The following is a 13553-nucleotide window of genomic DNA, read 5'->3' as shown; positions in this document are numbered from 1 at the left end:
ATCTAAGGAATTTCATCATCTTCCATGAGGTGTATCACACAGTTTAACAGTCTGCAAGATCAAGATCCAAGTTTCACTAACAGTTAAGAGGTTGCCTGGCTAATGTGCTTCTGGTCTCCCTAGCTTCAAGCAGGTCTGAAAAACTGAAAACAAGCTCCAACTTCATGCTTGCTGTGACAAGCTGAAGGCATGGGACAAGTCATGGAACAAAGCTCCTTTTTAAAGAAAATATAATCAGGTTACTATACTGTAAGTCATTTTGCTTAATAATGACTCAGCAACAAGACTTAGACCAAATAGTGGCACAGTGGTGCAAGTTACACCTTAATGATGGATCTAAAATGATGGAATTCTTTATGGGAATTCTCTTTTTGAATTGTAAGGAAACTAAAAATTCAGCTTATCACAGCAACTACCATATAAGAGGTAGTTCTACCCATAGGAGAGGCACATAGGAGAATTAAGCAATGACTGAATGACCCTTCAGCCACCTTCATACTTCTCTACTTCTGCACATTTGTGTCCTTGCATGGACAGAACGTGATCCTCCAGGTAAGTGCTATGATTTAAACACAGACATATCTCCTGAGTCTGGCCAAATACCTGGCGATGGGATAAAATTGTAAAATTCTAGTAAAGGCCGTTAGTCCTCCAGGGAATAATAAGCACAAAGATTGATCTCAGATGAAATTTAATAAGAAATGAAATATGAAATAAGAGTTTCAAAATTCAGTTATTTATTTACATTGATCTGATACCAAAGATGCTATTACATTGTTCCATTGTTGTTGCATCTCTTGTTCACGAGCAATTGTATAAACTACAGTTCAATGATAATTCCTAGGATTTAATGACAGGTTGGCACATGACGAGAGTGAAATTTGTCTAATCTCTACCCATCTGTACAGAAATTAGATCCACTACTACCATCTGAAATATTCAATACACAATTTCCTAGTAGAAGCAGTTTTGTGCTGAAAACCCAGTAAGAAGAGTCACTGAAATCAGTGTGTGTTTAAGAAGTCTGAGCCTGAGCAGGTCAGTGATTTTCTGGGAAGTACATTGTTTGACAAAACTATCATAGAACTGGATACAAGCTTTTCTTATAGTGCCAGCACAGGTAGAGTCGCTAGAGTTCCCCCTTCTGCTTTGTTTTGTTTTAAAAATCAATGCTTGCTCCTAAATCTTCATATGTCATTGCAGACTCTTCCCTTAACGGCACATATAGGACAGACTATGTGCTAGAATAATATGCCTGAAGTCACAAGCAACCTTGAATTAAACACAGAAATTTAACTGGTTTATAAGCAACAACATTTCCACATTCAGTCTGTGTTAAGAAAAAAGCAAGTTAAATGAAAATGAAAGCTATAATTCAGAAACTTCTATATGTCTTTGATCATGATTTTTGTGTTCATTTGACTTCAAAGCCATTAGAAACTGCAGAATATTTTGGGGTTTTTTGGCTTCCATCAATTTAGTTGAAATTGAAGGTAATACAAAACATGTTTCCTGTCAGACAAAAGACCCATCTAGCCCAGCACCCTGTCTCTGACAAAGGCTTGTAACAGGCATGGGCAAGCAGACTATCATTAACCTTTGCTTATATTTCCTCCCAGACTCCAGCACTCTGCAACTTATAGAACTGGTGAGCTAGTGATTTTCTCTCTGTGTTCAAAAAGTCCATGAAAAATTTTCCACCAGCTAATTTGGTAAACAATTTTTGAAGCCATCTGTATTTTAGAAACCTTTAATATTCTGAGACACAAGTATCACAGTCTAAGAGTCATATAAACAGTTGTGCCTTTTCTTTGTTTTAAAACTACCACCTGATAATTTTATTTCTCCTGCACAGTTCATTCAGCATAAGAAACACCCATTTGACGTCTCTGTGTATTCATAATTTTGTAAATTTCTATGATATTCCTCTTCACGGTCATTTCCTTTTGGGCATGAAGAAACCTACTCCTTGCATCTTTCCTAATACAGAAACCGCTCTGTCTATTCTTGTTGTCTTTCTCAGTACTTGCCCATAGTTCAACTGTACCTTTTTTGAGATGGAAACACCAGAATTCTTAATGGCATTCAACCTGTGCATGTATAATGCATTTGCTAGTGACACAGCGTTTTGTCTTTTATTTCTGGAATTTGAAATGTTGTATTTATTCACTTTTGCCTACTTAGTTACTGGCTGCCATTTTCATGACACTATCCACATTAATTCTGATGACACAGATTGCAGAATAAAAATCCCATGATATTCCACTGGCAATCTCTCTCCATTTTTGAAACCAGAACAGTAATTTGTTTTCCCACCTTTGCTTTCTATTTTATAACCAGACATTATTTCCAGGAAAGGAATTTCTTTTTACTTGATAGTGTTTACATGAGTGAAGATCCTGGTCTAAAAACTTTTGAAAAATGCACATAACTGTATCAACCAGATAACTACTATCCACTTGCTCACTGACTCCTCTAAAGAATTCAAACAGATTTCAGAGACTGAACTTTCCTCTACACAAGCAGTATTGATTCTCCCCTAGTACTATCATATTTATCCATGGTTGGGTTTTTTTTGTTGTTTTGTCTCAGGTTTTTTTGGTATTATTTCTACCAATTAACAAAGTCTGGAAGACAAACTTTCTGTAATTATTGATGTATTTCTTTTTGAAAATGAAAATTTCTACCCTCCATTCCTCTAGTACAAAGGGTACACATTAAATACCATTAAGTAACAGCACAACAATTTCAGATTTTAGTTATTTTTCAGTTAGAACAAGGCCAGGGCAAATAGTATTTATTCATATTTGGTCAATTTCTTCACATTTGTTTTAGTGATTTGCTACATAGTTTTGACTTTTGACACAAAAATACGTAATTGTGCCTTATTTTTTTTTTACTACTTTAATCACCTAACAGTGTCCTGCTAAGAAGCTTCTTGCTTCCAGTCAATTGGAAAAGCGTTATTGCTAGCTTTTGCATCCTTACTAGCTCTCTCCCAAAATATTTCGGTGCACCACAACACTGTGATTTTACTTCTCATCTATGAGTGTAAGGGGCTTTTCCTTTTCCTATTTAGATGCAAATCTCACCTTTTGAAGGATGTATTTATCCGCTATTATTCTATTGTTCAATCATATTGTCATTTCTTAAAAAAAAATCCTTTAGATTTGAATTAATTGACTATAGGTCTGCTTTATCCTTGCATATTTTGTAGACTCTTTAGAAGCATTACTGAAATCTTTTATATTCTTAAGCCCTTTTCCTTTACCTGGAAAAACAAGAGGTAATACATACCTGGTCATGCTAATTGTTCCAGTCCCGTCATTGGCTGATCTCCTATACTAACAATATAAAACCAAGATAGTCCACTGAATCACAAACAGTTGATGGTAGAAGGCATCTCTGGAGATGACCTGGTCTAACTGCCCTGTTCAGAGCAGGGTCAGCTAGAGCTCAGGACCAGTGCGCAGTTTGATCTTAAGTATCTCCAAAGATGGAGACTCCATAACCTCTCTGGGCAACCTCTGCCATGTTCCACCATTCTTATAGCAAAAAGGGAATTTTTTTCTTATGTTTAAATGGAACCTTCTGGGTTTCAGTTTGTGCCCACTGACTCTCATCCTTTCATTGAGCACCACTGAGAACAGCTCGGCCTGACTTCTTTACTCCCTTCTGTCAGGTATTTATACACATTGACAAGACCCCTCCAAGCCTTCTCTCAAGACTGAACAGTCCCAACCCTCAGTCTCTCCTCATACGACAAATGCTCCAAGCCTTTGGCAGAGTTGTTCCAGTAAGTCCATTTCTCTCCTGTACTGTGGAACCCAGAACTGGACACAGCACTCTAGGTACGGTCTCACTCACCAACGTTGAGTGGAAGACAATAGTCCCCTCTCTCAAGTTGCTGGCAACACACTGCCTAATGCACCCCAAGATTTTGTTAGCTTTCTTTGCCCCAAGTGCACATTACTGGTGCACATCCACCAGAATCACCAGGTCCTTTCCTGTAAAGCTGCTTTCCAGCTGGTCATCGCCCAGTCTGTACCAGTTATTCCTCTCCCAGGTGCAGGACTTGGCATTTTGCTTTATTAAACTTAATGAAATTCCTATTTTCCCATTTCTCTAGTTTGTTGAGGTCCCTCTGAATGGCTGTACAACCATCTCGTCTGTCAATCACTCCTCGCAATTTCCTATAGAGGTCTTCTCCAACCTTTATGATTCTAAGATCATCAAGTCCAACTGTCAAATCAGCATCACCATGCCTACTAAACCATGTTCCAAAGCGCCACATCCACACATTTTTTGAACACCTCCAGGGATGGTGACTCCAGCATTTCCCTGGGCAGCCAGTTCCAATGCTTGACCAGTCTTTCAGTAAAGAAATTTTTCCTAATGTCCAATCTAAACCTCCCTGGGTGCAACTTGAGGCCATTTCCTCTCATCCTGTCTTCTGCAGACTTGCCGAGGGTGCGCTCTGCCCCATCATTCAGGCCACTAATGAAGAGGTTAAACAGTACTGGCCCCAGGATCAACCCCTGGTGCACACTAATGCCTGACCTCCAGCTGGACCTCATGCTGCTGATCACAACCCTTTGAGTCTGGCAGCTCAGCTAGTTTTCAATTCATTTACACTGTCTAAGTATCTTGTCTGTAATTCACCAGTTTGTCTATGAGGGTGTTATGAGAGACAGTGTTGAAAACCTTACTAAAGTCAAGTCAAATTAATATTCAGGCATTAATTGCTCAAAAGAAAGTGTTTCTGTGGAGACTGAATTTCAGGAAGTGACAGTTCCACTTTATATATTCTACCTTTTTACATCAGTGTTGTGAATGAAACCATTTTCAAAAATACTCTGGTATGTCTAGCTTTCTTTCAGTGATAATGCCTCAGTATTTTCTCTAGTGGTAATCTTAGGCTTCCCTTTTAATGTCTATGCCATACCTGATGATCAAATAGTAATATTGTCTAGACCAAATTTAATGCATATATCATATAAAAAGTTCCTATCAATCTATGTCAAAGCTAGCATATTTTATCTGCCTGAATTACTGTCTAAGGTCATCCATCTAGAGATAGAGGCTCAAAGCAGTATTTTTGCCGGTGAAGCCCAATTCTCAGAACAGATAACAGTACAAGACAAATTATGAAAGGCAGGGAAAACAGAGTCCTCAGGAATACTTTCTGAAACACATATGCAATGGCTAGGCTAAGAGACATGTTTCCCACCTGTTCCTAAAAATCTATAAAAATTAGTGGTCATCTGCAGTACCATATATTCTCAGAGCATTCTGCATATACAAAGGCCTTCTTTTATAAGCCTGTCAACATTATCTCTTAAGGCTTCTTTTCTTGGACTTGACATTTTCATAAGCAGATTATCAATCAGAAGATAAGAGTTAATACATCTTTTATTTTGTCTGCATCTCATTTACTGCATCTGAAATATCCAGGTGAAATTTAAAGTTCTGAGATTTGATTTTACATTATCACTATTAACAATATTCTCATAGCGAGAAGATTTTCTTGATTGATAGTTACAACTAATTAATGATCTATTTTTATGTTTAGTACTGTTTTGCTACGCAACATTCAGGTTTTTTTTCTCCTGGACTCTCCTAGGACTGCTAGAAGAGATATGCTAGCCCAAAGTATGACAAGGGTAAAAACTAAGCCAAAAACTGCAGATGCCATCTGGACTTCACTCTTTCCAATTCTTTCTTTTTTAACAGTTTTATTGACCTTTTCTGTAAGTTTAATTTTTTCAGTTGTTGAATATATTTTCTAAAATTATTCACCGTTTATTCTATTAGCAGGCTGTACCATAGTTTTCTCCATATATTCTAATGGTGTCTTTTGGATCTAGAAATTGTGGTGCTGCTTCTACTGACTTTCTAGATATTCACTGAAAAAGTCAACTTTTATTGCTTGGGGGGGGGGGGGGGGCAGGTAGCTCATCTGTATGCTTTAAATCTACTGTCATGCCTTTCAATTTCTTTTCTTAGACAAAGATACTTAGTTTTAATTCTTCAGGCCTATTTTAATTAGTCCTCTCCACACACACCTTCTTTGTGTCTTCTTCTGGTTTTGGCTTGAGATCAATTTATCCTCTCACATTGAAGTTCTATGTCATCGCCTTTCCTAAGGATTTATTATTGATTGGAGCTTATGAATTATGTTTGTAATATTCATCTTTCCACAGAACAGTTGGGAAAAACCTGGTATCAATTGCTATGCCTCAGTGACATCATGGCTATTGGATATTACTGTCTTAGTCAACATTATTTATGCTTATTTAATATTGAAATTGTGACATAGTTTTTCCTGACCAACTTTTCTATGACCTTTGAAAAAGCTCTTGCAGTACCATCACTCTTTACAGACAAACCCATTGCTTTTTCAAAACAGTGAACTTTGCATTTAGTTTCATGCTCCTCCATGGGACACACTATGGTCCTGATTTTCATTAACTTAGTTATTACCTGGTACAGAATTTATATTACACTCCTTTCAATGTTTCTGTCTTATTTTGTCCACTTCTTTCTGAATAAACCAACTAAACTTTAAAATACCTGTATTTTGAACCTCTATCTTTTTTGGGGTCTCTTTGTACCTTGTGAATTTATAGAAACTCTTGAAATTGTGCTAGTGTCAGACCCTTAATCTTCACCTTTTGGAAAAAAAAAAAGTCACATTACCACCATAATTCCATATTTGGCTTCAGCTCCTGTACTTCTCACTGCAGCACTTCCAGTGATACCAGAAAAATCTGAACTTCTGCTAAAGACTCAATATCTTTGCAAAAGATCCAGAATACATAGTACTGTCATTCCAAATTTCTGTAAAATTTTGTATTCAGTAGAAAATTCTGCAGATCCATCTAGGCTCTTAACTCTTTCACCCTTAAAGAAAGTGAATGTCTGCACAGTCGAAAAGACAGGCAGATTTCAGGTTGCTCTTCTCCTGTCTCCTTTGATTTTTACAAATGAAAAGCTAATACTGTTCTTCAAATAAAAAGAAGCCTGGATTGTTTCATATGCTACTATTTGCAAAGCCTGCCAAAGACAACACTCTCCACAAAGAACTACACATGCCCAGTCACTCTGGTTTGTATGCTGTCCAAGAAAAACAGAAACAGAATCATCTTTAAAAGACATTTTTAGAATACTATGCGTAAGCTAGGAGAGTAAGGAACTATGTAAGGATGGTAGAGCTGGGCCTATAATTGTGTACTGTTTATTCTGAAGCATACAGCAGTTTATAAACTTACCACATCCTTGGGTGGAGGCTCTACTTCCTTCTTTACTTTTTTACCCATTCTAAAAACAAAACAAAAAAACAAACAAAAATAAAAGCAGACGGACAAACAGCCTTCTGTGTTTTAGGAATCAGTTTAGCCATGATTTAGGAAAGTTTGTAAGACAGACTTTCTCATTCATTTGCCCCACCTAATCAGTTTGAAGATTTCTTCAACATAGTAACTTCTATGCAGAGAATTGTGCCTTATAAACAAAACAAGGCTTCTAACACTTGAATGCATTTGGTTAGTGCCCTGTAGTAATTCCTTGGCTAGTTCTCAAAGGGAAACCACACATCCACCCTTAGCCAGGACTATCCCGACAGCCTCCCTGTGGTATAAGATTATTTTCTAGTGCACGATGATCTGTAGCCTGGCTGGTTACAAAAGCGAAGGATATCGTTTGTTGTGTTCAAAAAAAAATTGGAGCTCTTCTTGAATCCTCTGAATTTTTTCAGGTATTGTTCCTCTACTGGCCTCTCAAATAAATCGTAACACAGCAGTAGTGAAACCCATTGATACACACATCCTAAAATTGGATCTGAAATTTAAAACTTCATAGGCAGGTCACTAATTATGAGAGGAAGACTCATACAATCAAAGATTCTTCAGCTCCCATCTGTTCTACCCTTGTGCATATATACATACACATATATGAATGAACACATACACACACAGAAGAATTCAGTGTTTCACAAAGTGCAGCTTTGGCTAGAGACAAATTAACTTATACAAGAGAAAGCATAAGGACAAATTACTAAGAATATAATCAACAAAAATGATGGACGTACTACCTTCTGACTTACGCTGTCACTGTAGAAGTAAGAATCACACACACATACAAGAATCAGATTTACAAGGACATTCAGGAAATCTGGGTTATTTAAATTGTGTTAAAACCTGGTATGGAGATGTAGGCACTTAAACATTCAGTTTAGTTAAACTAATTTCAGATATAAACTAAGCTAAAGTAATAAAAAGCAATTTTAATTCTGAATTAGTTTAATTACATTTAAACCAAACAATTTAAAAAGTTAATTCATGTAAAATTATTTATAACATTGTACAACAAATGTTCACAGATTCAAATACTTATACATATTACAAGACTGTGAATACCTAAAGCCTTTAACTGTAAATATTTTTTCACACAGTATAAATACATCTAACTTCTGAGAATATTTTCAAGAAACTTATACACTTTTCCGCATGTTCAGAAATACTTGATTCCTTGGTAATATTAAAAAAGAAGCATGATCTATAGCAAAAAGCACAGAGAACAGGACAATTACTTTACTGTGGATTGTGCCTCTCAATCTGTTTCTTTGCTGCAGTTACTACTCTGGATTTCAAGGCATTCTGCCACCAAATGTTGGTGTTAGCTTTGTTCCCATAAAGCTCTCTGCACTCAGCGGTCATTCTCTGACTTGAGGCAATGATGCACAGGGAATTCTTTGGATTACTGATAATTAAAAATGTGTCTTCTGCATTGAATTTTAATTATCGCAGACAATCAATGTGTTGTGTACAGGTATTGAAAGGCTACTCACCCATAAAAGAACTTCTTATTCAAATCCCTTTCTCTCCATGATAACTGCATGTTGTCTTTTTCTCAGTAGGTTTATACATATCTTTGATTCTCAGTTTACTATTTGTAGCAGGATTCAGATTTTTAAATGTGATTAAATGCTGGGTTTATGTTACCTGAAAAATTTCTTTTAAAAAACAAAACTCTATTCACTAGTAATTAAGTATAATTAATTAAATTAATTAATTAAACACATGGAGAAACTGGCTGCTCGTGGCTTGGACGGGTACACTCTTCACTGGGTAAAAATCCGGCTGGATGGCCGGGCCCAAAGAGTGGTGGTGAGTGGAGTTAAATCCAGTTGGTGGCCAGTCACAACTGGTGTCCCCCAGGGGTCACTATTGGGGCCAGTTCTCTTTAGTATCTTTATCAACCACCTGGACAAGGGCATCAAGTGCACCCTCAGTAAGTTTGCAGACAACACAAAGCTGGGGAGGATGTTGATCTGCTGCAGGGTAGGAAGGCTCTGCAGAGGGACCTGGACAGGCTGGATTGATGGGCTGAGGCCAATTGTATGACGTTTAATAAGGCCAAGTGCCAGGTCCTGCACTTGGGTCACAACAACCCCATGCAGCGCTACAGGCTCGGGGGTGAGCGGCTGGAGAGCTGCCAGGCAGAAAAGGACCTGGGGGTGCTGGTCAACAGTCGGCTGAAGGTGAGCCAAGAAAGCCAACAGCACCTTGGCCTGTATCAGAAATAGTGTGGCCAGCAGGAGTAGGGAGGTGATTGTGCCCCTGAACTCAGCACTGGTGAGGCCGCATCACAAATACTGTGTGCAGTTTTGGGCCCCTCACTCCAAGAAAGCCACTGAGGCGCTGGAGCGTGTCCAGAGAAGGGCAACGAAGCTGGTGAAGGGTCTAGAGCACAAATCTTATAAGGAGTGGCTAAGGGAACAGGGATTGTTTAGTCTGGAGAAGAGAAGGCTGAGGAGAGACCTTATCGCTTTGTACAACTACCTGAAAGGATGCTGTAGTGAGGTGGAGGTCAGTCTCTTTTCCTAAGTAACAAGTGATAGGATGAGAGGAAATGGCGTCAAGTTGCTCCAGGTGAGGTTTAGATTGGACATTAGGAAAAATTTTTTCACCAAAAGGGTTGCCAAGCACTGGAAAAGGCTGCTCAGGGAAGTGGTGGAGTCACCATCCCTGGAGGTATTTGAAGGACATGTAGATGTGGTGCTTAGGGACATGGTTTAGTGGTGGACTTGGCAGAGTTAGGTTAGTGGTTGGACTCAATGATCTCAAAGGTCTTTTCCAACCTAAATGATTCTATGATTCTAAATCTCAAAGACAAATACAGAATATTCTCATTTGAGTAATACTCTCAACTTCATGTTCTGTATGTTTCCAGAATCATAGGAGCATACTTTTTCACATACATTTTTGAGATTAAAGGCTTGATTGTTTTAAAACACATAGAGATAGAGGTAAAGGACTTTGACATAACAGATGTAGCCAATGCATAGTCAAGCAATGAAGTTATCATCCTATCCTACTTCCTGACCTTCATCTGGAATTTACTGCCTTCAGTGGTAGACAAAGGAGCCTGCTTTACTTTCCTCCTACTCTGTTTCAGTGCAGTGGTCTAATCAGGTGTTGTCTCTCAGCCAGCAGGACAGTCATTACATTTAACTAAACCCTCACTCCAAAACTACAATCCCCAACACTGTCCCTCAGCTCTGGCTATTCTTGGTGCTTTGCTCAGCAGGCACTTCCCTGTTTCACTCTGAACTTCATTAGGGGCCTCCAGCTTTCCCATAGGACCAGAACCGGCCCATTCATCCTAAAATACGTATCTAAAATTGAAATGCACCTTAAAAATAACTACATTTTCCTTGGACCAAAAACAGAGTCTGGAGTTGCTAACTCATCTATTGACATTTACACTGGCATCTAATGTTGGTGAGATAAACTTAGTACTCTGTTTCTCCAGATGAATCCACATGCCAGGCTAGGTCTGGCAGATACTATCGCAGCAGACTGAACGTTAGCAGAACTAGGCATACGACCAAACACAGCCACCTTGTCAAAAGTGGCTGAGGAATATGCTCATCTCCAGTAACATCTCTGTGACTACAACATTTTGCCCATAAGTGGAAAATGATTTTGAGGAAGGTCACAAATGTGGGGTTTTTAGTTCAAAAGTGGAACACTCTAACCTCTTCGCTATTGTATCATGAATTGGCATCTCTGACACGTCAAATAAAATAAGAAAAAATTATTTAGTTTTTGAAAGACTTGTTGCAGATACTTGCCCAGGGAGGCAGATTCCAAGTACTAGATCATAAGATAATGATGGCCATGATCCCTATACTTACTTCATTTTATTGTCTTGCTCTAGAAAGGTCTCTGGTCAGTGTAAATACTTTCTCAGATTGCAAATCTGAGACACCCACTTCTTCTCAGTCACTATACTTTTTCCTTTTTTATTTATTTTTTTTTTAATATGAGATGGTGGTTAGCAATTGAGCTTTAACAAAACAAGAGTCTATAAGCCACACTTCAAAAATTGACGTAAGTCTTATGGTGGATTTACTGTTCAAAATACTGCAATCTTATAAACACTTCCTTTACAGTACAGTGTACGCATATACTATCAGAGTCCTGTTGCATACACTTAAAGACCATTATATTTCGTGGGTTTAAGTCAGACAATGCATTTAGAAAATTTGCATCTGTTTTCCAAAACCTTAAATAACTGACACAACAACTTAACACTGCATATATCAAATGTTAGCGAGACATGAGACAAAGAACAGGAATAAGTCAAAGACATAGCCAGCTGTGGAACTTACCTCTTAGTCAAGGAATCAAAGGTCTCTTCTGAGAGCAATTACTCCTATGAAAAAGCAATGCAAAGAGAAGGATTTAAGAATAGCTTCTAACCCATTATTTATTACATGATCCACTTTATAAATTAACTGTCCCATGCTTTAAGGTAGTCTGAAGCTGTGTTACTACAACTTGGCCATGATTTTCATGTTCTTCACAAAAACGATGCACAAGTGAGATTCTTTTTGCCTTGCAAGAGATAATGATGTAATCTCATTTTAGTCTAGCTAGTTTAAGCCTTGCTGTTTCTTCTTGTCTCACAGAAATTAAAATCCTTTTTCTTCTGATAACAATGATAATTGCCTATAAATCGGTCATCTTCGTTGATTATTTCAATTGGTTTCTGTATGGACACTCTAGTTCTGCTGCCTTCAAATGCCATCAAAAGGAAGATACTAAAATTATAATCAGAGCATTAGCAGACAATCTCTCACTCCTTTGAGTCCATAAACTAGTATGTGCTTTGTATGCCATCTTAAACATCCTCCTCCTCATTCTCAGGTAGCTTTGTCATAATTAAGAAAACAATGTCTGTCTTTCTTGCAAATTACTCTTCCGGCTTTCTTCTGTCCCACTCCTTAAATATGGATCAACACACTCCCCTTGCCCAGTGTTGTAATACCACTGCAAGCATTAATACATTATAAAAAAATTGGCTTCATAGAAGAAGAGAGTTAAAAAGAGATACCAGGTCCAATTTAATATTTATTTTCTGAGTTATATGGTGTATGAAAATAATACATCGTATGAGAGACCAATTAAAGTCAAGACCTTTGAATCTGCCCATGTTTTATCTGTGCCCATCTGTATAATAGGCAAAAAATGACCAGGATTAAGTCAAGAATTAGCTACTGTGCAACAAATGTTAACTAACCAAACGTCACAAGAATTTGTTCCTAGATACAAGATAGTATTTTCTATTTTGATTCAGCTGGACAAGGTTCATCCCAATGCAGAAAAAAAAAAAGTCTAAATACATTCTGATCATTCAGAGAGTTCATTTAAAGATTCTGTTTTTTAAAATGCTCTACATGTTAATAAATGATACACACACAAAACAAAAGAATCGTTAAAAAATACTGAGAGATACAGAGTGGAATACTCTGCAGACAAACCCTTAAAACCAAAATGAGTTTGTAGTTAGATGCCAGGTTGAAGCAATAACTACGAGAGAGAAAAGGCGGGGATTTCAGGTGAGCTAAAAAAATAACACAACTATTTATTTAAAATCTCAGCTCCTTTAAGGTACATTGATACTTTTTATGTGCATTCTGGTGTCACACAAACATTCAGCTGAGTGTTTCTTTCAAAAGCCCAAGGGTAGATGCTTAGATTTTTAACAGAAGCCAAGATTCTCGGGTATTTGATTCCACAACATGATGCTGTGGAAATATGCAAAATTTGCAATAAAATTTTGAGTCATGTACAGCCTCTGACTGATAGCATATCAATCTATTTTCATACTGCCCAAGGACCATACTTTGCAGTTTTCTGAAGCTGAACAGCTCGGTACACCTAGTGAGAGGTGTACTAAGTCAGGAGTGTTTCAGTCGTGTTAAGAGCATAAGCTGTAGAGGCAGAATGTATTTTCCAATTCGTACACTGTAAAAGATGATGTATGGATGTTAATAAAGAAGTAACAGCAATTAAAGAACATGACAGCATTCTTTCCAAATCATAGAATAACTAAGAGACCTCAGCAGAAAAAAACCTCCTTCAATGAATAAGAAGAGTCTTCCATCTGTACCCTGCGTCCAGAGTGGTAAGAGCCAAATGCTTCTAGTAAATGCATGAAACCAATCCCAAAAAGTCAGATTTCCTCCCATCTGTTACAGGTTT

General features: G+C 37.7%; 1 protein-coding gene across 2 annotated transcripts in view; it reads right to left on the bottom strand.

The window, feature by feature from the left end:
- ARMC3 (armadillo repeat containing 3) overlaps positions 1-7319 on the bottom strand; it is a 50970-nt gene extending 43651 nt beyond the window's left edge. For both annotated transcript variants that reach the window (XM_086466744.1, XM_086466743.1), the window contains exon 1: positions 7272-7319. In XM_086466744.1, the coding sequence (XP_086322870.1) occupies positions 7272-7319 (48 nt within the window). The remainder of the gene's footprint in view (positions 1-7271) is intronic.
- Positions 7320-13553: the final 6234 nt, after the last annotated feature.

The sequence above is a fragment of the Leptosomus discolor genome, chromosome 6, assembly GCF_034619465.1.
Source record: "Leptosomus discolor isolate bLepDis1 chromosome 6, bLepDis1.hap2, whole genome shotgun sequence".
Classification (NCBI taxonomy): domain Eukaryota; kingdom Metazoa; phylum Chordata; class Aves; order Leptosomiformes; family Leptosomidae; genus Leptosomus; species Leptosomus discolor.
Note: the sequence above shows the minus strand (reverse complement) of the source record. Positions and strands in the feature narration are given on the sequence as shown.